The sequence below is a fragment of the Lonchura striata genome, chromosome 23 (genome assembly GCF_046129695.1).
Source record: "Lonchura striata isolate bLonStr1 chromosome 23, bLonStr1.mat, whole genome shotgun sequence".
NCBI lineage: Eukaryota > Metazoa > Chordata > Aves > Passeriformes > Estrildidae > Lonchura > Lonchura striata.
The window spans coordinates 10309249-10336156 of NC_134625.1; the positions used below are offsets into that span (position 1 = coordinate 10309249).

General features: G+C 52.7%; 1 protein-coding gene across 4 annotated transcripts in view; it reads left to right on the forward strand.

Moving 5' to 3' along the window:
• The window catches only part of SIK3 (SIK family kinase 3), a 69604-nt gene that overhangs the window by 35276 nt on the left and 7420 nt on the right, over window positions 1-26908 (forward strand). The window contains exons 2-20 of one of the 4 annotated variants that reach the window (XM_021530026.2): window positions 703-819; window positions 2029-2092; window positions 7749-7910; window positions 12894-13018; window positions 13281-13404; window positions 14118-14236; window positions 14576-14686; window positions 14823-14966; window positions 15515-15595; window positions 15701-15810; window positions 16261-16414; window positions 17024-17179; window positions 17676-17746; window positions 20805-20948; window positions 23549-23699; window positions 24474-24599; window positions 24911-24996; window positions 25654-25763; window positions 26364-26724. In XM_021530026.2, the coding sequence (XP_021385701.1) occupies window positions 778-819; window positions 2029-2092; window positions 7749-7910; window positions 12894-13018; window positions 13281-13404; window positions 14118-14236; window positions 14576-14686; window positions 14823-14966; window positions 15515-15595; window positions 15701-15810; window positions 16261-16414; window positions 17024-17179; window positions 17676-17746; window positions 20805-20948; window positions 23549-23699; window positions 24474-24599; window positions 24911-24996; window positions 25654-25763; window positions 26364-26724 (2441 nt within the window). In that variant the 5' untranslated portion in view covers window positions 703-777. The remainder of the gene's footprint in view (window positions 1-702; window positions 820-2028; window positions 2093-7748; window positions 7911-12893; window positions 13019-13280; window positions 13405-14117; window positions 14237-14575; window positions 14687-14822; window positions 14967-15514; window positions 15596-15700; window positions 15811-16260; window positions 16415-17023; window positions 17180-17675; window positions 17747-20804; window positions 20949-23548; window positions 23700-24473; window positions 24600-24910; window positions 24997-25653; window positions 25764-26363; window positions 26725-26908) is intronic. The other 3 variants (XM_021530027.2, XM_021530028.2, XM_021530025.2) reach the window with 3 other exon arrangements.

The window sequence follows — 26908 nt, forward strand, 5'->3', positions numbered from 1 at the left end:
GCAGCCTTCTTGGGCAGGACTTGTGTAAATGAGGCTCCCCAGTAAAGCAAGCAGGAGATTTGTAGAAGCAGTTCTTTTCCCAGGGAGAGCCTGCTGGGGGATGGTAGCTCATCCCACAAATCCTGAGGCTGGAGCTACTCACTCACGGGGTGTTTCATGGTGGGGAGGAAGATACTAAAGGCTGAAATTTGATTTAGAAGCAGCAGGGCAGATGTTCCTCTGCCAGGCAGAGTAGTTTTTTCTCTCAGCTGTTTCCTCCATCAAGATTTCACTCTGCCTTTTCTCTCCTGTTCATCTCAGTGTTCCAGAAAAGATTCCCATCCTTGTTGTCTGTGTGTGGATGAAACAGGGTGCCCAGTGGGCTTGAGGATAGGTGATTCTTAGTACAGCAGTGTCTCCACATTTGGAGTCTGGTGGTTCTGCAGTCCATGCCCAAAGGAGCTGGGAGCACCAGGGAGGTGGAGGGAAAATCTTGGAGACTGGAGAGCAGCTGACTGGAAGCACTTAGACTTGTTTAAACTCCATTAGTGTAGCGTTACAGAGCACTTCTGGTTTAAAACAGATAAATAAACACCTCAGTTGTTAGAAGCCTGACACTACCCCTCATTCCCATCCCTGCTGGGGTTTATCAGCCCTGGTGCAGGGAGCTGCTGTGTGGGTAATGCAGCTGGGTCAGTAATTTCTCTGTTTCCCCTCTGCCAGGTTGCAATAAAGATCATTGATAAGACTCAGTTGGATGAAGAGAACTTGAAGAAGATATTTAGAGAAGTCCAGATCATGAAGATGCTTTGCCACCCACATATCATCAGGTTGTACCAGGTAGGAGCATTCTGCCGTGGAGTTCCCATCCCTTGACTCCACACTGTGCAGTAGCACTTCCTCCAGAGCTGTCCCTCCATTCCTGCCACATGGAACTAGGAAAGCCCTTTATGTTTACTGGGTCTCAAAGTGCTTTGGTTGCAGGGGCAGGGGGAAAGTGTAGCTAATCCTTCTCTTTTCTGGGACATGCTTCCACTGTGGGCTGGCCTCCTGCCACTTGTTTATGGCCATTGTGTGCTTCTCAGTTTCCCAGTTGAAACCGGATGCAGGTTCCCCTTCTCATTTGAAGGGAGGGAGTAAATCTCACCCGGGAGCAGGACTGAGCTCTCCTCTCCCTGCCCAGCTCCCTCTGGCCCCCAGGCCCTCAGCCTTTTCCTGGAAGGGGATCAATACTGCCAGCAGACCTGCTTTGAATATTGCTTACAGACTTTTTTTTCCAGCTTGTTTGATGTTTTTTTGTCTGCAAACAAAACCCCTGGAGGCAGAAGCCACATGGTCTGCCCTTTACACAGGTAGATGGTTGTGACTCTCTGTGAGGAGGGTGCAGCAGAGTGATGGGAGCAGAGGAATAAAGGACTCTGTTTCTGATCTGTTCTTGAGAGATATGAACATTTATTTGGACTCCAAAGAGTTAAAACTGAGTAGCAGTGATGGAGGTTAATGTTTAGCTCCTTTGGCCAAACCATGTGTGAGATGCTTATGGGGACTGTGGCACTTTCAAGGTACCCAGGGAGTGCTTCTTTGCAAACTTACTCCTTGAACCTTTTTTCTGAGCCAAAAAACCTTTTCAAACCTGTTCCATTCCATCTAAAGCGTTTGGTGTGATGCTGAAGAGGTGACACTTGGGGCTTGGCTTTGTTTAGGGTGGGAGAAGAGCAGGGCAGCAGCCCTGAGAAGTCTCCCAGGCTGCTGGAACACAAGACCTCCGAGCAAATGCTAATGGGAGGGGCAACAGACCAGGAGGAGGAAAGTGCAGGTGAAGTGTAATGTGTGGTTACAGATTTAGTGTTTGAAACTCGCTGTTTCATCCTTACTGTCCCCAGTTCCTGTCCATCCCTGCACATGGCTCTGGGAAGCACGGGCAGGTTATAGGTTGGATTTTATGAAAGCAGTTCTGTGTGTTACAGAAGGAATAAAGGTGGGTTTAGAGCTATTTCTCGTTGCACTCTGCAGTCTCCTTATGTGTCACTTCTCTGTCCTTGTGTGCAGGTTATGGAGACGGAGCGGATGATTTATCTGGTGACTGAGTATGCCAGTGGAGGGGAAATATTTGGTAAGTACATTTATTGCATTCTTTAATCAGATAATGCACTTGGTCAACTACAGCAAACTGAAAATAGCCACCACACTCTCTTGTTTCAGCCGAGAGGTGCCCTTCAGCCTGCAAACTTTCCATTGACAAGAGGAGTAAAGGAATAAATGAGACCAACTCAATGGAAAAATAGCCCCCATAACCCCTGTTTCTTCTTTGGGTTTCATTGACAGGTGGTGCTGCTCCTTTTTCGTGCTCACTTTGGGATTAAAGATGTTGGAAATAGTCATGCAGTTGGATTTTAGTGTTGCTGAGTGCTTTGCTTCCCAGCAAGTTATATGAACCTTGTTGATGATAGTGGAACTCTTGGGATGTGTCAGCAGCTTTCAAAGAAACAGGCAGTCCTGCAGTTCTGGAGGGTTTTGTGCTCAAAACCATGTATTGTCTTTTCTTTTTGATATCTGATGTTATCTTAGCAAGCATTGGTTGCATTCCTTCCAAGCACCATTGTCCCAGAGAGTTTTGGCTGAGTGTTCTTGACCACAAGAGCTGTTCTTGAAAGGGAGAGAAGTATCTGTGCAGCACAACTGAAAGAACCATGGGCTGATTTATTCATTTGTCTGGTGAACAATAGCAAAACTTATAGAAACAGGAATTTACTTATACACTGGGATTTTGTGCTGAGTGACAGAGCTTGAATTTTGCAACATTGGTCTGTACTGGCTTTGCCAATATGAGCCTCCAAAAAGGGGGAAAATCCTGTGTGCTTGAATTAGCTTCAGTTAAGGAAGTGAGGACAGTCACACATGGTCTGTCAGCTCCTAGGAACACTCCCCCTGTCCTCATCAGCCATGCAGAAGATTCACTTTTGATTTTACTTCTCATTTCTGTGGAGGAGAAGCTGAGTTGTAGTAAAAGACGAAGCTTTTGGTGAAGCAAGAGAAGCCCCAGATTAAGGAAAATAAAAGCTGAAAAGTGCTGGTTTCCAGCCACTACAAACTGCCACCAGTTCCTCAGTACCTCTGTAGATGGTTGCCATGGCTTCTTGTCAATATTGTCCATGTCCTTTGGGTTTCTCCCTCAGAAGGTGACAGCCGAAGGGGAAGCAAGTGACAGCTGATGTTTGGGAAGTGTGGATTGCCTGGTGAAAAACTGACTTGCTGAGCCTTCCAGTTGTTTATTCAAATGTGAATCACGGTGCTGGACACACTCAGCAGTTCCAAAGGCTTGTGAAATTCACCTTCCCATGCACAGCAAAATCACCTGCACGTGTCCTGGAGTTGGCTTGGATGTGTATCACCACAGAAAAGTATAAATTTCTTTTTACTTTTTCTCCCTCTTCTGTTGAATTTGGCAGGGATGGGCTCATCTTTTTTTAAATCCAGAGCTATGTGCAAGCTCACATACAAACTTGGAATGAATTCTCTGGTTACAAAAATAGCCTTCTGCGTGAGTCGAAGTGAAAACCTAATTGCTTTCTGAAAGATTTTCTGCTGTAGTAAATTCAGCTCATTAGCATGGCTAATTTCCATGTTGCTGCCCAGCATTTTATCCTCTCTGATAGCTGGGAGCAGCCAGCTCTGTAATAGTGTGAGGCTTCTGCAGACCCAAGCCAGGAGGTCATGCCTCTCTACCCAGTTTTGAGAATTTTGGGGCACTGCCCTCAGTGCGAGAGCAGAGAGGGGAAAACTCAAGTCTCAGCTTTTTGTATTCAGAGTTTCCTGAGGAGCCATTAAGACTTTGTTCTAGCAGCGGAAGCAATTTGCAGGGAGGAAACAGGAGCCCATTCTGGGGAGGTTTCCTTGCAGTCCTTGCATCTCCAGCGCTGAAGGGTCTCCCGTCCGTGTGTGGTGGGGACGAAGTCGATGGCAGCGTGGGCAGCCAGGCTCTCCCCTTGGGTAGAACCTCACCTGCACGGTGCCTCCTCCCAGTGCTGTCCCTCCTGGGGCAGCTGGGCGTGTTGGGAAGGGCTGGATGTGCTGCAGGGATGGCGTGTGAGCCCTGCAGCCGCTGGGAAGGGCTGGATGTGCTGCAGGGATGGCGTGTGAGGTGTGGGGGCCCTGCAGCCGCTGGCACCGTGCCTCTCGCTGGGCACTGGGGGTTCTCTGTGAAATGGGCCTGTGCTGAGTCTCTTCAATCTTTTTTTTTTGGTCATGTCTTAACACCTGCATGACAAATGCAGGCTTCAAAATGTACTGCTGGAGGGTAAAGGGGGCTGACAGCTGTGGTTTTCTGGATTCCAAATGCCATGGGGCATTTGAGTGCAGCCCCACAGAACCAGAGTTGCAGCATTGTGCCGTTGTGAGCCGCCAGTTTTTGTGAGGAGCACAGATTGCTCCTCTGGTGCTTTCAGACCTTCCCAAGGCTTAACCAGTACCAAAGAGCTGTCAGTGTTTCCCAGGCAGTGCTGGAGGCCAGTTTTTCGGCTGCAGGAGCCGTGGTTCCTTGCATGGCCACAGTCAGGCCGGGCTGCTGTGTCTGGCCTGGCCCTGCCCGTGCGAGCCCCGCAGGGATCCCGGCTCAGCACCTGGGAGGGCTGCACCAGCCCTGGGTCCAGAGTTCCAGGAAAGGGCTGAGCGGTGGCCAGGCTGTGCCCTGAGAGTCTTTGATTCATCTCTTACTGGAAAGGGTTTGATAATTCACTTTGTTTGCGTAGCGGCGCGCAGGGACCAGGGACAGGCCTTGGGTTTGCTGTGGGTTTGAGCAGCCAAATGTAAATTGTTATTTTTGTCCTTGTCCGTGTTTTGCGTGTGGTTGGGTCGCTGGTTTGACATTATGAAGAAATGAATGTTGCCTTTTAAACATAGGGTGGTCTCTACTCCAGGTCCCTCGAGTGTCCTTCTTTTGAGGTCAGATGGAATATAGTCTAAAAATCTGGTTTGCTTTCAGCTGTTCACTATGAAAACTGTAAATAATCTCCAGTCCTCACTGGTGGAATATGAGTTCTTGGTTGATTATCAAAAAAAAATCACAGGAAATTTAGAAAATTATCGTCTGGTTGATGTGGTTACCACGTCTGCCCTGTCTCCCCACCGCCCGCCCGCTTGTCCTGAGCACTGTGAGCCTGAACTGCGCAGACACATTAAACAATGTTGTGGTGCCTGTCTCCAGAAGGTCAGACTGCTTCTGACATCACAAGGTCACCAAATTCACTGGAAATGTGACTTAATCCCCCACACAGAGGAGATGTGAAGCTTCATCAGCGTTTGTTTTCCAGTCAGAAAACAGCTTAAAAGCACAAGGCGTCTGTCCAGAGGCAGGGAGTGGAAACTTGTGTGTCAGTGCTCTCTGAACCAAAGGTGATTTTTCCCCAGTGTAGGACTGGATTGTTTTTTAACTCAGAGAGCAGCGTCAGGTGCTTCATGTAAGTACAGGGAGCAGTGACTGATGTCAGGAGGGGCTGTGCAATGAAATGATGCATTCCTTCCCCTCTGGAAGGCACCCAGAGGAGCATCACTGCGCAGAGCAGCGTGGTGACACCGGCACAGCCCAGCCAGGCCCTGGGTGCTCTGGCATGCTCAGAGCAGGGTGCCGGCTCCCAGCTCAGCACTCAGGTTAGCTCTGCAACCTCCACTGCATGGGAGGTTTGTGCAGACTAAGCTCTCAATGGTTAATTTTGGCATGCAGTTGCCCTTGGTGGTATGTGAAGTATTCTGTAGCCTCATTGTTTGTGTCCTTCCTCTGGAGCTGGTGCAGAAATGTCAGTGGGCTCGGAGCGCGGTGCCTACGTGCAGAGCCTGGGCCTCTGCTCCCAGTTCTTCATCAAAACTGAAATTTCACACCCAACCGAAAAAGAGCTGTTTGCAGCCTAAGCAGAACTGGCTGGGCAGAGGGGCAGCAGAGTGTTCTGGGTGAGGGGCACGGGGCAGGGGGTGCCCCAAGTGCCAGCACTGAACGCAGGTGTCACCGGCTGTGCCGGGACTGGTGAACTTGGTGTGGGCAGAAATACACTTAGGAAAGCCTTGCAGAAAAACACATGCTGCAGTAGCTGGGTTTGCTTTCTTGCCTGCAGGAGAATTGCTGAAATATTTTGGAAATTGTTGCGAGATTGGAGCCTTGTACTTAGTTTCGTGGGCACTTGCTGTATGGACAGGCTGGCTCCCAAATCCCAGCGAGCAGAAGGTGTGAATGACCTTGTTTAGGAGCTGAGCTATTACCTGTTGATCAGTGGCTTAAATTGGAGCAGCCCTTGCTGTGCTCTGCTATCAGTCTCCTTAGAGTAACAGATTTACGACCGTGCAAATGCCTTCATGAAATACGATGGGGCAATTTGAGATGGTGACTTTGCTTTGCCCAGCAAGTGAGCTGAGGGTCAGATTTGGCTTGGTGATGGTTTTCCTTCTCCAGCCCTGGTTCAGATTTGCTTACAGAATAAGTTTATCCGATGAACAGAGTTAATTGACAAGTTCTTTGGAAAACACCTCGAGTCTGTTGCACAACATGAGTGGGCAAAGGCAGAAGTGGGTTGCTGTGCAGTCAGGAGCAGCACAACTGCTTTGATGGATCTTGGTAATTAGTATTTACTGTGAGTCAATTATGTCACAGGTATTTTAATGAATGGGTGACTGGGGAAAAACACAACCACCTCCTGAGAAACCTGAACAAGTGATTTATTGTTATTATTTTCAAGAACAGATATCTGTATTGAACCCCCTGTTTAATGGAGTTTAGGGAGGGATGTGAATAATTTCTGCCTAATTTTGGCCAGAGATGTTTTGAGGCCAACTCGATGGCCCGACCAAGGAGCTACAACCTCCTGAAGTGAGGCTTCCTTTCTCTGCCCTTTCTGCTGCCTGTCTCCTGCCTGTCCCTCCCTACTTGTGGGACAGTGACAAGTGGCTTCTGTGAGCCTGGGGCTTCCAGGTTTTAAGTGGATTGAACTTCAGCTGGGTCACTGCTGTGTGCCTGCCTTTGTGATCTCTTGGAGAGGCTTTTCCTGTCCGAGTGTGCAGTGCTGGCTTCCAAGGAAAGCCCAGCTGGCAACAACCACTACCTTTGAGAGAGAGTAGAGGCTTTCAGCAAAATATTTGGGAGTGCTCAGGTTTCTGTAGTGGAGGCCATCTCCATTTCTGTAATGAAATGCTTTCTTGGATTTCACAAGGATGTTGTTGCATCGATGCAGAGAGAGGGAGGATGTTAAATCCCTCCTGCAGTGGTGGTGGCTGTGCTGGCTGGAGAGCTGAGGTGAGCAGCTGCTTGTGACTACCTGGGAGCTCGCTGGGTCCAACAGGAGTTACCTTCGAGGCATGTTAGACCATAGACAGGTTTCCTGTAAAAAACCAGGGGAAGGAAGGATGCCACGTGGCCAGGAAGCTGCACCTCTCGAGGTGATGTGGTACAGGGCTTGGGTCTGACTGAGGGCAAAGGCTGGAAAAGCTTCATTTTTGTTTTCATGCAGAAAAAAATCTTAAAACCTTTACCCTTGTGTACAGAACAGTTCTGATTTTCCAGGCATCCCCTCAGCTGTCCTCTATATAAAATTAACTCCAAAGCCTTTCCCTCAGAGCCAGCCCAGGTGAGGAACCAGTGGTGTGCCCGATCCCTGCCTGTGCCTTTCCCATGTGGGCTGCTGGAGCTGGAAACCACGCTGTGCCCACATTGCTCCCAGTCCCCAGCTCTCTCCAGGAGCACGAGAAGCCCCTGTGTCCATAACCCTGTGTTCTCCTTCACCTCACAGATCACCTCGTGGCCCACGGGCGCATGGCCGAGAAGGAAGCCCGGAGAAAGTTCAAGCAAATTGTGGCTGCTGTCAACTTCTGTCACTGTCGTAACATAGTCCACAGGGATCTGAAGGCAGAAAATCTCCTCCTGGATGCAAACCTGAACATCAAAATAGCAGGTGAGCTAAGCTGAGCGGTGTGGGAGGAAGGCAGCTGCTTTCAGGAGTTAATAAATGTAGGCACTGGCTGCTTCCAGGTATTCAGGGAGAAGGAAACGCGGTGCAGCTAAAGGAAGCTTTGGATTTCTGTGTGGCCTGCTGCCCAGAGCTGGAACTGCCAGGTTGTAGCCAGGAGATTTATACCTCCCTTCAAGTAGTGCAAAGTAAAAGAAGAAGGAAAAAAAGGCAGGTTTGGTTTCCCAGGCTGCAGACACTGCGGCGTTCACTCCTCTGGCTGGTGGGTGAGACAGTACCCCAAAACTGACCTTGTTCTGAGTTGCTGCTGGTTCGGGGCTCCTTCAGAGCAGGTCAGGCTAGGTGAGAGCAGGAATGGCAAAGCAGGGGTGACAAGGTGGATGGTGGAGCAGTGAAGGGGAAACTGCGCTCCTGGAATCGTTCTCGATGTGGTGTGACAGAGCCAGAGTGGCCTCAGTGCTCTGGGGCTTTATTCCCTGCAGGGAGAGAAGCTGAAGCAGCTGAGCACACAGGCCCTCGCTGCCTGCTCCCAGAGTTTTGCAGGGCAGTGGATTTTTTTGTCACTAACTGCCCTTACAGAGAGCTTCCTCCGTGGGCATTTCTGTCCTGACCTAACCCATGCATGTCTGTAATCCTCTGAGCAGGAGACTGAGCCTTGGCTCATCTCTGGGGGCCACTGGCTTGACTTTATTTGCCTTGGTGGGATTATGACTAATTGAACCAACAAGACTTAACACTTAAGAGTTAGGCTCAATCCTCGTGGATCCTTTCCAACTCAGAATATTCTGTGATTCTGCTCTGGTCATCTCATTTCACGGGCTTTGGAAGTGGTAGATCTTGTACTCAGCATTTAATCCTCCCAGAGCCTAGAGCACAGCACAGCACCTTTAGAAACACTTGGTTGCTCCCTGGGAAGTCTCCCAGCAGACATCCTGGGTCAGATTGTTGTCTTTTGCAAGGGTTTGTAACTTGTTTTTTTTTATTTTAAGTGCTGAGGGCTACAAAACTTTTCAGTCTGAGCAATTTTACTTCTGGGAGGTGGGAAATACTCCTCTGTCTAGATAGCAGATAGCATCTTGAAGAAAGGAAGCAGTCTAGCTCGTTGTTGCTGTTTTCTTGTGTACCATCCAGAGGTGTTAGATTAGAATTCAACTCTCGGTTTGTGGTAAAATCATCAGTAATTTTCTTACTCTTCCCTCGCACTCCATCTGTGAGGAGTGAGTGGGGAAGGAATAGGAAGAAGAGATGGACTTCATGGACTTCCCTCTGGTGCTTAACAGTGTGAACCATGTCCTCCTTGGCACAGGGGTGATAACCTGCCCCTCACTGTTCTGGGAGCAGGAGATAAGTGACAGAGGCATCGCTGGTGAAGCAGGAGAGCAGCTCCTCGGAGCTGTGGAGGGGCTGTGGAGCTCAGGGAGAGGCTGCTGGAGAGGTCTCTGAGCAGCACTTTCTGGTGTTCCATGCAAAGGCTGCACTAATGGTTTGAGGCCATCTTGTGTTCACGGCAAAAATCCACTCTGTGTGCAGGGGAAGGGTGTTTGCCTGGCAAACAGCGAGAAGTTAAAAACTAACCCAGGTGGAAACTGGAATTCAGCTGGATTTGCTGCAGAAATGCCCACATGAGCAGGCTGAGAAGCTCTGGAAATTGTGGAAACCTTTTTTTATCTAAGGGAGTTGGAAACTATTTTCCTTCCAAATCTGTGCTCCCAGAATGACTCCAGGAGATAGTCCCCACCCTGGTGGTGGCAGTGTTTGCCTTGGCAGGAAGATTCTGTAGTGCTTTGAAAAGTAGCCTGGAAAAGCTGATTTATGGTATAGGATTTTCCAAGTATTAAGTTTTCTCCCTACAACTTGACACCAGTTCTTCCATTGTTTCAAGAGAAGAAAAAAAAAACCAAAAAAAAAGTGATAGCACCAGATCTGCTTCACACCAGACCTCCCAGGAGCAATGCTATAGAAATGCACACACCAGTTACATTGGTGGAGAACCAGCTGCAGCTTCACTTACTGGGCCAAACTGTGTCAAACTTTGAAGCTTTTCAGACTCTCATCAGTGCAGGTTTTCTGGCACTTTCTGCCTGGCATCCATTTGCAGTTTTAAATCCCTTGCCTGGCATTGCGGTCAGCCTGCAGCCCGGGGTGGGCAGTGCTGCTGCTCTCAGTGCTGCTCACTGTTTGGGTTGCTTTGTGATTGATTGCTGCCTCGCCGTTTTTCCGTAAACAGCCAGATCCCGGTGCTGTGACCCTCGCTCTCATTTTTCCCATGGATGCTTTTTCTCCAGTGTACCTTCTGAGAGTCTGAGTCAGTAGCTGCTGGCACTGCATCCCCTGTGCTCCCAGCCGGAGAGTTCAGCCAGGAGTTGATGATTGCTAAACACCCCGGCCTTCCCGGGTATGGTTTCGCAGAGGAATCTGATCTATGCATCGCTCTGCATTCGTCTGCAGGAGTCAGCTGCTCCTTCCCCTCCTGAGGATGAAATCCCTGTAGGGCAGAGACTGAAGCCACTCCCTGAGCTCCACTCTAAGGAAACTTGAGGGACTGGACCCACTGTTTTGTACCAGAGATGTTTGTTTTAAATATTTTCCCTGTATCACATCATCGTGACTCACCTTGCTGTTCAAAAATGCCTCTTTCCCTCTGCATCTGTTTGTGGAATGTGACCTGATTGCTCCCTGAGGATTTGAGAGCATCTCCTTGGCCATAGATTTTAAGAAAGTTTATTTAAGTTGTAATTTGTGTTTTTGTTTGGTTTAGATTTTGAGCTTAGCTGCTCCAGGGTTTTCAAGTCCTCCCGTGAACTTTCTTTGGGTTTTTAAAGCGCTGCTGTTTTCCCCAGCCTTGAGCTCAGCCCCACAGCGCAGGTGGGACGTGGAGGCCGTTCCCAGCCTGGGAGCAGTGTCCTGGAGAGGATCTGCTGGCTCCAGCTCCCCACAGAGCCCGGCAGGGTTGGGCACAGCAGCATCCCTGCCCATGGAGAGAGGCTCCACCCGAGAGCCGGGGCAGCGCGGGGCGAGCGCAGAGCCTGCGACCCGCTGCCCCCTCGGAACAGAGCCTGCATTTCCCCTTCTCCCACCTCCTCCCCCTGTCCAGAAGGGCTGTGAATCCCTGCATGGATTTCAGCACCATGAGGAAGGGGTGAAGTTTCCCGGCCGCCCAATCTGCAGGAAGCAGAGGAGGGTGCAGGCAGCAGCTGTTGCATGTCTGTTCCGAGGCTGCGGTGCTGCCAGCTGGCATGGCACGGCCCTGGAATGGCATGGAATGGCACAGCCCTGGAATGGCACAGCCCTGCCCCTGCTGCTGACACTCGCTGTGACCTGTGCAGCAGAGTGGGGAGCACCTCGAGCCTCTCACCTGAGCAGGGCTGGGCCTGCTCCCGGCTGTGCACTCCTTGGAAAATATAGGCGGTTCACCAGGTGCTCAAAGCCCACCTGTGTACTTACAAGGACAAATAAAAGTAACTAAACTAGGATAACTTGTTCAATATATGGGAAGTGCCAAAATTCCACCGTCAGAAGGAGTTTATGTCTAAACCTGCTACAAATGCTTTGTGTTGGGAAATACATCCAGTGCTGCAGGGTTTATTGTTGGCTCCGGTGGCCGTAACTCAGGCACTTGTTACACATCCTGCTTGGAACGTGAGACAGCAGCTCAAAGCTTGCAGAGGTGGAAAAGACAATTGTGCAGCTGTGTGCTATTTCCCTGGAATTGTCCTCCAAAGGCTGACTGGAGGTTTAGATGGCTTCACTGCCAACAGTAAAAACCCAACGGGCGTGTAAGTGCCTTGTTTTGATTCCACGGTGCCTTTAAAGAACATTTACCATCTCTGCTCTGTTTGGAGGTGGGGTTGGAGCAGCCTGGTGTGTGTACTCCAGGTGTTTCCACAGAACAGCCTGCGTTAAGTATTCTCCACATGCATAAATCATCTCCACAGTGAGAATTTCCTCCCTGCAAAGGGACAGGGAGAAGGAATTCAGCTGTGTCCCCCTGGAGCTGAGCTGGCAGGAGCAGTGCCAGGTGGTCTGCTGGGTTCTGCAGATGCTGTGCAAAAGAGGAGAGGAGTCACCTGAAATTAGGTCATGGAAAATCCTGTAAGGAGAGCAGCAAGAGGGAGCACAGACTCACCAGTTAATGCATTCTGGGGAGTGCTGGTGGGATTTTCTTGCCTCTGGCACAGAGCTGTTGGCATCACTGGTGATCCTCACTTAGAAGTAGGTGTGGAAGTGGTAATGAATTGGTAATTAACTGGTAGTATTGGGTAATCTTGAATGTGTTAGAAAAAACATGTGGACACCTCTGAACTCCTCTCTGGGACTGTGGTTGCTTCAATTCAATTGAGAAGAAAAAAAGGAAGGAAACTTCTTTCTTTTTATGAGCACCAGCTCCCTTCTCTTAGATCCAGACTGGTTTCCTTGCCCTTTGCAGTGCAGGTCCCAGCTGTGAGCCAGGGGGAGGCAGATTAATTAACAGGGAATGCCATTAGTGCCCACATAAGCTAATGGTTGGCTGCCTGTGAGGTGAAGACCTTTCTCTTTGAGGTTTTGTTATTTGCTCTTGGTGAAGGATTTGACTGTTGGTAGAGCTGCCCACCATGACCCTGTAGTGCTTTCTGGAAAAATCAACATTCCCATTCTTTTTCCCTTTGCACTCTGTCCTTGCTGGCACTGCCCAGAGCTCAGGGCACTGGGGAGACTTGGAGTCACCTCCCCTGGAGGTGTCCAAGGAAAGATGGACATGGTATTCAGTACTCTGAGCTGGTGACAAGGTGAGGATCGGGCACTGGTTGGACTTGATGACCTGGAGGTCTTTTCTAACCTCAGTGATTCCATTTGCAGTGTCCGTGTACAAGTTACCCATTACAGGATGGTATGTGACCTTACCAGACTCAGCAAGTTACTGAAATACCATTTGTTCAGTACACTTGGAGTGAATCACACTCCTCTCATCGCTTCTCTTTGTTCTTTCAGATTTTGGGTTCAGCAACATCTTCACCCCTGGCCAGCTCCTTAAAACCTGGTGTGGGAGTCCTCCCTATGCTGCTCCAGAGCTCTTTGAAGGCAAGGAGTACGATGGGCCAAAGGTTGATATTTGGGTATGTAATGAGCCTCTTTCTCTCTGACTTTGATCTGATTTTTGCTCTGTTTGTTTGGCTTTGCTTCCTGAGTTCTCAGTCCATGTCTTGGAGAAAATCCCTGACACAGCAAAAAAGAGTTTTCCAAAGAAACGCTTCCAGAGCTGCGTTCTGGCTACTACATCCTGTATTTTCCCTGTGGGGAGGTGCCAGAAGCGTGCAGGGCCCAGAGCTGGATTCCCGTCCCGCCTGGCGTTGCTGACTGGGTTTGTTTTGGGTGCAGAGCCTCGGCGTGGTGCTGTACGTGCTGGTGTGCGGGGCCCTGCCCTTCGACGGGAGCACCCTGCAGAACCTGCGCGCGCGGGTGCTCAGCGGCAAATTCCGCATCCCCTTCTTCATGTCCACGGGTAAGGGGCACTCGGGTTTGCACTACACCTCCCTCGGTTTTAGCTTTTTACAGCGTTATGGGGCAGGAATTTCCAGCAACAGCCCCGTCAGAGATGAGCGTTTGTGTCCTGCTGCTGCAAGAACACTTTAATAATAAATCTGGAGTGTGAAAAGTGTGATTAATTTCCATATTGATCAGCTTAACAAAGAGTCACGTGTAGGTACTTGGTTGCCTGCTGTCAGGTTAAGGAACAATTTTGCATGGTGTTTCCCAGCTGAAGATCTCCTTGCTTGCTGTCTTATCTGGGGAAGAAGTTCTCTCCGTGCAGAAATTTCTGCTAAAACATGGAGCTTTCAAAGCAAGCTTAGATCCCAGCCTAAACAGGAGAGCCTCAGCAGTCCCTCTTGGTGACAGCACATGTGGAATGCCATGGCACAGCTGTGGAGTGGAGAACATTCTGTGGGTCCTTTGCTGTCAACCTCCCAAAGCCACTCACATCAAGCTGGGGAGGGACAGGGTGACAGGGCTCTGCGTAGCCAGGGTGGTTTCCCTCCTTCCTAGTGCAGGGAACCAATGTCTGCAGCAGTGAGGCACGCTGGGGACCCAGCAGGTGTGAAGTGCAGAGGAGGAGCACTGTTCCTGTGAGTTACTTCCCAGAGGGGAGCTTGGAAAGGCAGCGCTGCAGCAGCCGTGCCCCTGCCCGCGGGTGACCCAGCCTCTCTTCCCTGGCAGAGTGTGAACACCTGATCCGCCACATGTTGGTGCTGGACCCGAGCAAGAGGCTCTCCATGGAGCAGATCTGCAAGCACAAGTGGATGAAGCTGGGGGAGGCTGATGCAGAGTTCGACAGGGTGAGCAGCAGCGAGCAGGGTCTGCTCAGTGACTCAAACGGGCTCTGGGCACGTGGTGCTGCAGTGTTGCTTCTGCTCCTTGGGAACACTCATTCCCAGGCATGGCCTTTCCTTTTCTCTGTCTCCTGGCCCTGCTTTCTGCATCACTCCTTATCTGTGTACATTTTTGTATCTTCCCCCGTGGTCCTGGGAGCTTGGGGCAGTGGATTTTGCATCGGTTGCCATCAGACCTCGCGCCAGCTGCAGCCAGAGCGCGGTGCTTGGGCTCTTGGGAGCGCTGTGACTCATCAGTGTGCCTTTGGGAATGTCAGCTCTGACGGTGTGCCTGTGCCCTCACAGCTGATAGCAGAGTGTCAGCACCTGAAGACCGAGAGGCAGCTGGAGCCGCTGAACGAGGACGTGCTGCTGGCCATGGCGGACATGGGGCTGGACAAGGAGCGCACGGTGCAGGTGAGGCCTGGCGTGTCCTGCCTGCTGCTCCTGCCCATCTCTGGCTGTGTTTGGTGGCGGCTGAGCAGCCCCAGCACAGTATAAAATGGATTTATCAGTGCCCAGGAGGGAGTGACGGCTCTGCTTTGCCTTGCAGTCGCTGCGAGCCGACGCCTACGATCACTACAGCGCGATCTACAGCCTGCTCTGCGACCGCCTCAAGAGGCACAAGAACCTGCGCATCGCGCCCGCGCCCAGCATCCCCCGCACCGTCACCTTCCCCACCTCGGCCAACATCCAGGTGCACCCCCTTTGCCAGTGTTCTTCCAGCCCTGCAAGGCCAGCCAGTCCCTTCCCTGCCAAACTCAGACTCGCTCGTGGGTGTGCACACCCTGGCTGGAGTGTCAAAATGTTCCTCAGCTGAGAATTTGGTGTGTGTTTAGGGTGCCCTAATCCTGAGGTTAGCAACACTTTGTGCATTGGTTAAACATCCTTCAGAGAGTCTTCTGCTTGCTTAGTGGCATGGGGGAAGGAACTGAGGGAGTTATTGGGAGCTGGAGTTCCCAGCCCAGGGCTGCTGTGTGATGCTTCCTCCCCACTTTGTGCTGCTGATGCAGCAATGAGCTCTTGCTTTGGGAGAGACCAGGTCATAAGGGAAGCAGAAGAGATGCTGACCCTGCCTGAACAGAAGGAAGGGGGGGTAAACGAGGCAACCTCTTGAGAATAAACTGCTCTTCACTGGCTCCAGGGTCACCTTTCTGTTCCAGGTGCTTAGGGCTGGTGTTAATCCAGCAGTATTTGTAAAACAATGCTGTGTTTGTGTCTTCTGATCCTTCTCTCTCCACTCAGCAGACAGAACAGACAGGCAACACCATGAACATCAATGTGCCCCAAGTCCAGCTCATCAACCCTGAGAACCAAATTGTGGAGGTGAGGTACATCCCCATGACCCCTGCAAGCTCTTTTTCTGGCTCACATCTTTTTCCTTTGATCCTCATGTTACATTTCAACATCTCCAATGTTTGTCCTGCCCAGACTGATGGAACAATGAACTTGGATAGTGATGAAGGGGAGGAACCATCACCCGAGGCTCTGGTCCGCTACCTCTCTATGAGGAGGCACACAGTGGGAGTAGCTGACCCACGGTGAGTTCTGTGGTCCAACCTGGACGTTCACTCCCAGGAGGTGACTTTGGTCCTTCTGGGTGTTCTTTTAAGGTGCCAGTCCCCCTGCACAGCTTGGTCAACATTTTAGATGGGGGTGAGGTACCTTCCTCCTGCTCTTCCTGATCAGCTCTGGGTGAGCTGTGCTCTTGGTCAAGGCAAGTGCCTCACCTGAGCTGCACTGCTGTCATGTCCAAGGTGAAGTTTTTGTGATAAATGCCATCAAGGTTAATGCCCAAGAGCTAATTCTGCCAAATCTCAATATGGAGGGGGAAAAAGGAACAAATAACACCAAAGGGTGACTTGGGTGCTCTGTGTGAGCATTTACCAGAGCAGTAAGAAGCTTTTTGTGAAGGGAAGCTGGGTGTGCTGGGTCTGTGAGGGGTTTCCTCACATCATGGCCAATTCCCCTCTCCCAATGTGATTGTACAGGACGGAAGTCATGGAAGACCTGCAGAAGCTCCTGCCTGGCTTCCCCCGTGTCACTCCTCAGGCTCCGTTCCTGCAGGTGACCCCGAATGTGAACTTCATGCACAGTGTGCTGCCCAGGCAGAACCTGCAGCCCACGGGGCAGCTGGAGTACAAGGTACTGCCCACGGTCCCTGCTGTGCTCTGTGGCCTGCCCGGTGGGAGGGCTGCTTGTGCTCCCTCTGTTTGTCACTGCTTGGACTGCCTCAAGAATTACTCTCTTTATGTATGATTCCAGTTGGTTCTCAAAAGTAGGTTTGGATCAAATATTAGGAAAATATTCTTTACTTGAGAGTGGTGAAGCACTGGAACAGGTTGCCCTGAAAAGCTGCGGATATCCCATCCCTGGAAGTGTCCATGCCAGGCAGGATGGAGCTCTGAGCAACCTGGGACAGTGGAAGGTGTCCTTCCCATGGCAGGGTGTTGGAATGAAATGATCTTTAAGGTCCTTTCCAACCTAAACCATTCTGCGACTCTGTGAAAAAGCCGAAGAATGAAAGAGCAGTGCAATACGAAATGAATAAATGGGCTGGGGAGAAATAGGACTTTGAGCTGCAGGTTGCAGCCTGCCTAGCAGCTAAAGCAGCGTGCAGGGACAGGGAGCTGCAGAGTTAAACCCTGCCCCACATCCCTTCGGGATGCTGGTGCCATGCCTGAGGCCCAGAGGGCTGCTCTTCTCCTGCTGCATGCCCTGGGGTGGGTAACGTGCTGTGTGTGTGTGTTGCAGGAGCAGTCCCTGCTGCAGCCCCCCACGCTGCAGCTGCTGAACGGGATGGGCCCGCTGGGCCGGCGCGCGTCCGACGGCGGGGCCAACATCCAGCTGCACGCGCAGCAGCTGCTCAAGCGGCCCCGGGGCCCCTCGCCGCTCGTCACCATGACGCCAGTGAGTAGCACAGGGAAGGCAGAGAGCTTCAGAACATCCCTCCCGCGGGCAGAGGTGGCTGTGCCCGGGTCACAGCGGGCCCGGCGCTGCCGGGCTGCGCCCGCTCGCTGCCAGAGGTCCCCTGCTCCCCCGTGCAGGGCTTGCTGTGCTCTCCCCGAGGTGGCACGTGGGGTTGTGTGTTCCTCTCTGGAGCTGATGGTGTTTGTGCACTTTTTAATGGTTGCTTCTGTCCTTTGCTGATCCCATGGAGAAAACCCAAGTGTCCATCTCAGGCGTTCGGGCGTGCTCTCGCTTCCATCTGTATCAATGAATTCTCCGAGTCGCAGCGGCCCTGCCCGGGCAGTTGGACTGGGGAAGGAATGTTGGAAGGGGTTCTTGGCCAGGTTTCCGTGGTGCTGCAGAGGAGCCAACACACACCCCTGTGGAAGTTTGCTTGGGAAGATCAGGTGTCCCCTGTGCTGGGTGTCCTCCTGAGCTGTGGCCTCTCTCTCCACAGGCTGTCCCAGCTGTCACCCCTGTGGACGAGGAGAGCTCCGATGGGGAGCCAGACCAGGAAGCTGTGCAGAGGTAATTCCCACTGTTAACATTTGCCCTTCCTACCTCCACAAGGCTCACCTTGGGCTGTTCCAGAGCTGATTCAAACACAGCAGCCTCATCAGGGCACCACTGTTGATTTTACAGCGAAGGCTCAACACTTCTCCTGTTCCTCTGGGTGTTGGTTACTGCAGGCAGTTACTCCTCTGGCACTGCTGGGTGCTTGCAAAGCTGGATTCCTCTGAAATGGGTAGCTGGTTGAGCAGTAGGTTCTCCAGAAACTCTTGGAACTGCTAAATTCCTTTGCTTAGTGTGCACCAGCATGCGATCCACACTAACCTGCCAAGTGAGTGCCGAGGGGTTCCCCTCCCTGCTGGGTGCTGGAGGTGGGGGAGTCTCCTCCGTGGCCTTGGGTGCCAGTGCAGCAGCTTTTGTATCAAGACATGCAGTAAACATCCAACTCTGATGCCTCAAACAAAGTGAGCTTGCTGGAATTACGGGTACCTCTAGCTGCTAATTTTAGCATCAGGCCTTAAAATAGTCTGCTCAATAAAGGAAGCATTATTAGCTCTCAGGCTGGGAACTTCTGTTCTCTGTGTCTGCTCTAAACAAATTGTAGGAAGTGGGTAGAATGTGCTTGTACTTTCTCAGTCCATGAACACACTAACCATGGCCTTGCTAACATTTTCGTAGGAGCTTTTGCATAGTTTCTTCTCTGCTAACCAGCTGGGCACTACGTGTGGTGGGTGCTCCTGCTTCTTACCTCAAACTGGAAGAGCTTTCTGGATCCCCCTTTGTACAGGTCATCACCTGGGTAAGGGAGTGGCTCCTCAGGGGCTCACAGGGGTTCAGACTGGGGGTTGTTGCAGGCAGGGTGACGCTGGGGAGGGTGCAGATCATGCTCCAGAGCCTTGGCCAGCTGTGCTCCTCTCAGTGCTCCCAAGGAACAGTGGGTGTGAGCAGTGACAGGCTGTGCACTGAGACTCCTTTTGCATACCTCAGCCTGGAAAGTCCACTTGTAGCCTCAGTAATAGCTTCCACAGCCAGTTCTAATATAGTAATGTCCTCTGACAGCACCTCAAACAGCAGGTGGTCTTCTTGGCTGTGCAAACACGATAAATCTTATTCTTGGCAAGGGGGTGCCTGCACATCTCACCTGGGCAGATTTTCACAATCCTAAACCTGAAGGATTCAGTTGAGCCTTTAAAGCATTAGCTCAGCTGGAAACATTTTGAAACCCCTGTGCAGTGTTTTGCAAGGCACTGAAATGTTCAGATCCCACTGAAAACTAAGTCCCCTTGGACTCAGAGGTCACTTCACTGCTCTCGACAGTGCTGCCCTTAGTTCTTTCACAGCACATGTTCTTCTTCCACCAGATGGCCTTGAACAGGCACCATCCAGGTTGTGTGTTAGTGTTCTCCACCCCCTTGTGTTGCGACATGTCAGTAGTCATCAGAGGAGAAGGGTAAATAGCATTAACATCAGGGACAGATGCAAATATTTAGCTTCTCAGAACACTGCCCCAAATACTCTGTTTGCAGCCACCAGTGAGCAGCTTTTGCCCTCCTTAATCTGACCTTGAAAGCAGAGCACAGTCTTCTCTCTGTTCCAGGGAGCAGTCACATCTCCTTTGAGCTTTGGGAAACTTTCTTCCACCCGAAACGCTGTTAGAGCTCATGATTGGATTGTTCCCTGGAGGGCTGAAATAAAATGATCTTAGCAAACCACAACAGTAAAGCTCTTTGGGAGCCTTTCCCTGTCTACATCAAATGATTCTTAAACAGCTAATGGCACGGGCTTTGGCGGGGCACCACGGCACTGTTAACCTGCTTCTTCTGCTTAAGTGGCTTCAGCAGCAAAGAGAGGCTGGGTTTGGGCAAGTCTGGATCGCTTGCTGCTCTTTCTGCTTCCCAGGGCAGTTGCAGAGGAGCAGAGCAGAGGTGAGGGTTTGCAGGTGTCACTGGCCGAGTGGTGCTTGGCCTGGCTGCCAGAGCTGCTGGTTCACAGGGCAGAAAGGGTTGAGTTCATCCAGCAGCCTTGAGCAGGCACGGCCTGGGTGCGGTGCCAGCCCTGGGCACGGGCTTCAGCCCCTTTCTGCCAGCCCCACTGCCCTGGGCTCGGCTGTGCCGGGAGCAGCAGGCAGGCAGCAGCTCTCAGCACTGCCCGGCCCTTCCTCACATCCTTGCTGGAGCAGAGGCTCCGAGTTCTCCCTCCCCACTCTCTGGGGTTTTGCAGGAGACCTGCAGCTCTTTTCCAGCGCAGAGCGGGCTTTTGTTTGAGCTGTTGTCTCCCAGCTCAGGTGTGAGGCAAGCCCAGCCCTGGTGCTGGTGTCTCCAGAGGGAGGAACCCTCTCGCTGCTCGGTTCCCGTTCCCTGCGCATCCCGGGCCATTCCCGGCTTTCCGCAGGGACTAGATGGCGCACTTGGACCGGGCTGGCACAGCCCAGCCTCAGCCCAGCCCTTCCTCCTGCTCCTCGGGCAGCCTGCGGTGGCTGCAGCCTTCCCCAGCCTGCAGCTGGTGGCCGGAGCCGGGGTGTGCCAGGCTTGCTCTGGGGAGCAAAGCCTCCCGGGCAGGAGCAGCAGCTCTGCCCCGTGCCCAGCTCTGAGCCCAGCTCTGTGCCCAGCTGAGCCCAGTTCTTTGCCCAGCTCCATGCCCAGCCCCGTGCCCAGCTCCGTGTCCAGCTCTGCCCATCTCCGTGTCCAGCTCCATGCCCAGCTCCCTCTGGCTTGTCTCTGCCCTGGCTCCCCAGGCTGGGACAGAGGGGCAGACCTGCTCTGGAGCAGTGAATGCACACTGAGGGCAGGTGGGTATTCCCAAAGGGACATACCAGCATTCCCCTTGAGGTGAAACGTGCCTTTCCTGCTGGGAAGAGCAAACGGCTCCTCTTTCCTTCCAGGCTGGCAGTGGAGCACCAGCTCTTGTGCCCAGAGCACTGGGGAGGCAGTGCTGTGACGGGCATGGGCAGCGTGTCCGTGGCGTCCTGAGCGCTGCACCAGCTTCTTCCTTCCCGTTCTCTCTGGGTTATCTAACACTCCCTGTTTTCGGAGGACTCCCATCAGTCTCTTATAAAATGTGCTCCTGCTTGTTGCAGATACTTGGCAAATAGGTCAAAAAGGCACACTCTGGCCATGACCAACCCTACAGCTGAAATCCCTCCAGACTTGCAGAGGCAGCTAGGACAGCAGCCCTTCCGAGCCCGGGCTTGGGCTCCACACCTGGGACCCGACCAGCACCGGTGAGTAACGGCACCGGCCGGGCAGCGTGCGCCACCAGTCCTGCCCGGGTGGCCTGGAATGGAGCACCGAGGACATCCCGCTGGCAGGGAGGGGTGAGGAGGAGGAGCAGGGACGAAGAGCAGACCCACAGAGCAGAGGGTGTCTGACCCCCTGCCTGCAGACCAGCAGGAATCAGCTGCCTCTTCCCTCCAGTCCCACTTCTGTGGCTGGACATGATTTGCTGGAATGGCTGCCATCACAGAAATAAGGGGAATAAGCCATTTTTTTTTTTTAGAGGAAAGCTTTTCCCTGCGTAATGGTAGGCATCAAGGTAGCAGATTTGCTACAGAACATTTTTGGAGGCAGATGCAGGAAAAAGATTGCACCAAGATTCTTCCACAGCAGAGCTTAAAATCCTCACTGTTCTGCACCAGAGTTGTGTGTTCTGACTGCAAAGTCTTCTGTGCAAAGCTCCTCGAGAGTAATTTCATTTCTCACCTGAACCCTTAATGGGAATGATGTGAGAAAAGGAATCTGGGTGGGGAAGGAAAAAAAAATCACAGTGTCTGGGAAAAAGGGAACTTTTGGATTGGATCTAAATATACCCAGGATGTGTGGGAGGGACAGTCCTGATGGAGAGGTGTTAATGTGACAGAGTCCTTGTCACAGCAGCCAACTGGAGATGCTAATGCCACAGAGGGAGCTTAAATTCCTCTTAACAAAAAATAAAAACCCTCCTAAAAATGCTTGAAAGTGCCCTGACACCTCAGTGCTAGGAGCAAACCAGCTGCACACTGGAGCTTGCTGCCTCTTGGGAAGGCAGTGGCTGCCAGGCCAGGCTGGTGCTGCTGTTCAGCCCCTCGGGCAGCTCACACTGGCAGGCTGGACAAAGCCCTTTTTATTGGAGCCAGAGACCTGCTGAGCTGAGCACTGATGTAATCAGCAGGGACAGGTGAACTCTGAGCAGACTGAGACACTGCTAGTGCCACGCTGGAGCTCTGGAAAACCAAGATAAGCACCTCTCTGCCCTCAAGTTACTCCCTCAGAGGTGCCTGGGGGATGGGAAGAGCAGGAGGGGAAACATTTCTAGGGCCACAGCTTGATAGGAAGGAGAATGCAGCTTGCAAAAGAAGCAGAATGTGCTGTGTCCTGCTTTCAGCATTGCTGCAAATCCTAAAGGTAAGCAAGTCCCTCGCACACAGCAGGAACGGAATTTTAACAAGACTTTAAGCACACTTACCCTGTAAATAACATTGGTGTCACCTCTGGCTCTTGGCTCTGGAGTCCTGAAGCTGTTGCATCACGAGCAGGGTGGTATCTGCTCGTTCCAGTCTTGGTGTTGTAATGTGCTGTGAGCCTGTTCTGTGTTTTTCCTGTGAAATCACAGAAATTTCATCTGACCATGGTCTAAACACAGTGTTCCACAGTGAGTTCATTGCACACCTGGCACAGAAATTGGCAGTCAGTGTGTAAATAAACCACATTATTGAATGGCAGGTGGATTTTATTTTAGCCCTTAGCCTATTTTAAGCCATCTTATGTGTCTTCTTATTTGTCACATTAAATATCTGAAAGCAGAATTGAAGTACAGCTGTACAGGGAAGTGCAGCTGTTCTGCCTTGCCCACACGGGTTTCAAAAACTCAGCATGATTTTATCTGTAGCTTCTGCTTTTCATCAATGCAACAGGAGAACAAATGGATCAGGATAATGGATGGGATGGCTTCAAAAGGCAGGAGCATGGCTCTTTCCCTGGAAGGAAGCTGAACTGTGGCCTCCTAAGGCAGAGACAGGGACAAAATGGAGCCCAGCCTGCTGGAAGTGGTCCAGCATCAGTCACCTGTGACAAGGGGAGCCTCAGGGTGAGCTCTGGAGCTCAGGACCACTCCAGCTGCAGCCAGATGGGCTCTGGCTGGGTTTGGTGTCAGAGGTGCTGTAAAGACCACGTCTCCATGACCTTCTCACACACAGAGCTGCTGCTGGAGCCTGGGCATTAAATGCTGCTTGCTGGGTTCTGGAGATGCCATCTGCAGAACTTTACAAAAGCAATCCTTTAGTGGTGGGAGAAAATCCTCCCTGTGAGGGTGGGGAGGCCCTGGCACAGGATGCCCAGAGAAGCTGTGGCTGCCCCATCCCTGGGGGTGTCCAAGGCCAGGTTGGACAGGGCTTGGAGCAACCTGGGCTAGTGGAAGGTGTCCCTCCCAGCCCAAACCATTCTGTGTTTCTATGATTTGCACAGAAATCAGGTTCCAGAGATAGCATTTGCCCAGAAACAATGAGGGCAGGCAGAGAGCCCCAGCTGTTTGTTGTGAGGCACATTGTGACGAGTGTCTGCCAGGTTATCTCTGCTCCTGATAACAGGTGGCACCTAATGGCAGGGCAGGAGCTCAGTGAGCCCCAGCTTCGGGAGAAAACAGCTCCTGAGAAAAATCTGGCTCCCTCTGATGGCAGAGAAACCTCATTGAGAAGGGGAAGTGCTTGAGGTGCCCTGGGCACAGCTGGGTTCAGATGTGCCCATTCTGATTGCCCAGGCAGCTGAGAGGCTGCTGGAGCTGCAGTCTGTACTGGAGTTTGTGTTTTGGCTGGTGTCACGTCAGTAACCCCCTTCCCCCCGTGTTCAGTTCCATCTACAAGGACTCCAACACTCTGCACCTCCCCACCGAGCGCTTCTCCCCGGTCCGGCGCTTCTCCGACGGGGCTGCCAGCATCCAGGCTTTCAAAGCCCACCTGGAGAAGATGGGCAATAACAGCAGCATCAAACAGCTTCAGCAGGTGAGAGGGGCTGGGGGTCCTCACAACGGCCTCCACAAGGAGTTCTTCCTGCCTCGGTCTTGCTGCTTCAGGGAGCAAAAGAGGAATCTTTACACGGAAGGCTGAGGGACACAGTGGGGACTTGGCAGGGTTTGTTCTGCCCTGTGTGACTGCAGCAAACCCCGAGTGTCCTCTGGATGTGTGAGCTGTTCACCTGCAGCTGGGCACCCGGGGGGATTCCTGCCCCCTCTTTTCTGGGCAGAGCCATCATGCTGTGCCCAGCCACGGGTGTCCTGCCTGTTCCTGCAGGGCCCACCAGCACTGTCAGACTGCAGCTCCTGCTCTGCCACATTTCCCTTGGCAGCAGTCTGGGGCTGTCCCAGGGTGTCCCTGGAAAGGGCAGCTCCTACAACCAGGGCCTGGAGTGTATTGTGGGGCATTCCCTGCGCAGCCAGGCACAGCTTGCCAATGGCTGCAGCAGGATTTGGCCCCAGGACAGGCCTTTCCCCTTGCAGCAGGGCACAAAGGAGATGCTCTCCTCACCTTGAAGTGTCGTTTCCAGAGCTTGCTGCCTGCACTAGGGGAACACAGTGGTGCCAGCTGGGTGCCACGTGCACCCCTTGCTTCCCTGGCTTTTTGCTGTGTTGCTGCACACCTGATTCTGTCAGAGGGGATGGATTAGGCTTTCTCTGCCAGCTTTTCTCTGAGGGGTGGGCTGCAGAGCGTGCCATTCCGCACGCAGCAGGGCGCTGTGCACCAGAAGGTCACTGATGGGCCGTGCTGGATTCCTTGCAGGAGTGTGAGCAGCTCCAGAAGATGTACGGTGGGCACATGGACGAGAGGACGCTGGAGAAGACGCAGCAGCAGCACATGTTGTACCAGCAGGAGCAGCACCACCAGATTCTTCATCAGCAGATTCAGGTAGTGCAGCCTGAGCCAGAGCTGCTGAAGGCTTAGCTCTGTTTTCCTGTGTTGCTGCAGACACAACTCGTGAGCAGGTCCCGGGGGGATCGAGGGAGGGGAGTTCTGGGCTTGCTGTAGCGGGAAGGCTGAAGGATTTCAGCAGAGATGTTTGCACAGCTGCTGTGGTAGCTGTGGCAGCCAGGGCTGCAGTCAGGGACTGACACTCAGTGAATCTGGATATGTCCTGCTTCACCCAGCACTGTTTCTAAATTTACTGACTGAGACATTGACTGCAAACACTTCTTGTTTTCTTGTGGTGCCTGGTTCAGGACTGTATCCGGCCTCCCCAGCCATCTCCACCCTTGCAAGCTCCATGTGAAAACCAGCCAGCTCTGCTCACTCACCAGCTCCAGAGGTAAAGAAATGGCTTTAGGACAGCTCTGGGTTTTGCTCTTCCTGAAGCCCAGGCATGAGCAGACACACTCAGGAGAGGCCAGGCTGAGTTGGAAGTTTATGGAGTCAGAATGACACTGCCAGTTCCCAGGTGAACGTGCCTGGTCCTTTGAGCTGGATTCTCTCAGAAAGACTTTAGAATCAGAGAAATCTGATTCAGAAGCACAGACCTGCTTTGAGCAGAGGATTGACAGTCCTGCCTTTTGAGTGGCTTGAAGCTGCCACTTCAGCAGCCAGGCTCTCTCATGCTTCCTTGGGTGTCTCACACCTTGCCAGGCCCTTGGTGAGCTCAGCCTCCTTGCCCTCAGCACCCTGACTTGTGGGTGAGGGAGGCTGAGTTATGGGAAATGATGAGAGCAGGGTGTCTCACCAGGTGCAGTGAGTCAGGAGGTGAGCCTGCAGTGTCCTTGTCCCCAGGTTTCTGTGGTAGCCACCAGGTCATGCAAGTGAGGTGTTTCTCAGAAGAGAAGTCAAGCTGCAGAGACCTTGGGATCCCTAGCAAGGGCTTTACAGTGTTTATTTTGAACAAGACAGGCAGTGTTTGGCATCAGTTCTCACGGTTGAGGCGGCATCTTGACAAGGAGCAGGCATGGTGAGGAGGTGCTTGTTCCCCGCACAGGTTACGGATCCAGCCGTCCAGCCCACCCCCAAACCACCCCAGCAATCATCTCTTCAGGCAGCCCAACAGCAGCCCGCCCCCCGTCAGCAGCAGCGTGCTCCAGCCCCACGGTAAGCACTTCTGGGAGCTGGGCAGGGCCCTGTGATCCCATCAAACCCTGCAGGAGCAGCCTGGGGTTGCCAGGGCTCCGTTCCCACCCCAGCCCAGGCCCTGCACAGTTTGCTGATGATGTCAAAGATTCTCCATCTGGCAGCAAGAGCTGGTGTTACCAAGAGCTCAGGAGAAGCTGCCAGCTGGAATGTGCTGTCGGGTTCCTTGTCACAAGATCCTTACTTATCGCTCCCGGGGGTGGGGAGGAAGGGCTGATATTCTCAGGTTTATGCAAATCACTGTCAGCTCCGCAGAGTTTCTGTTTTGGTGCAAGGGGCTCTGGCTGTGACCTTTGCACGCTGGCACAGCATGACAGAGCACCCATATGGACATGTACCAGGCTCCCAGACTGGCCCAGAGTCACGGAATAAATCACAGCATCATAGCCTGGTTTGGGTTGGAAGGGACCTTAAAGATGATCCCTCTGCAGCCCCCTGCTACGGGCAGGGACACCTTTCACTAGAGCAGCTTAACCCAAGCCCTGTCTGGCACTTTGGGGAACGTTGCTCCCAAGGCTCGCCCTGGGCTGGCAGCGGTGCTGAGTGTCTTTGTTCCTGTAGGTGCTGCCTCCCAGTCCCAGTTCCAGGGGATGGCCTCCCACAGCAGCATCTTCCCGCAGTCGGGTAACTGTTCCCCTCCGCCAGCCATGGGGCTGACGTGCCTGGCCCTGCAGCAGCAGCAGTCGCAGCAGCAGCAGGTCACCATCCAAGTGCAGGAGCCCGGGGACATGGTGGGCAGCGGCCTCCTGCCCGGCGCCTCCGTGGGCGGGCAGGGCCTGGCGTCCCACGCGCGGGGCATGTCCCTGAGCCCCAGCGCCAGCCAGATCCAGATGCAGCACCGCGCCAACCTGATGGCCTCCCTCAGCTACGGCCACCGGCAGCTGTCCAAGCAGCTGAGCGCCGACAGCGCCGAGTCGCACAGGTGAGAGCCCTCCCTGCCCCTGCGGCTCCGGGCAGCCGCGGGCAGCAGGAGACCGGCTGCCCGTGCCAGCCTGCCCTGTGCTCCCTCGCCGGGAAGGGCTCGCTGAGCCACGCCAGGGCTGCTGGCCCACGTGCCTGGGGAAGCCCCTTGTGTGCAGGAGCAGCTCTGGCTCCCTCTGAGCAGC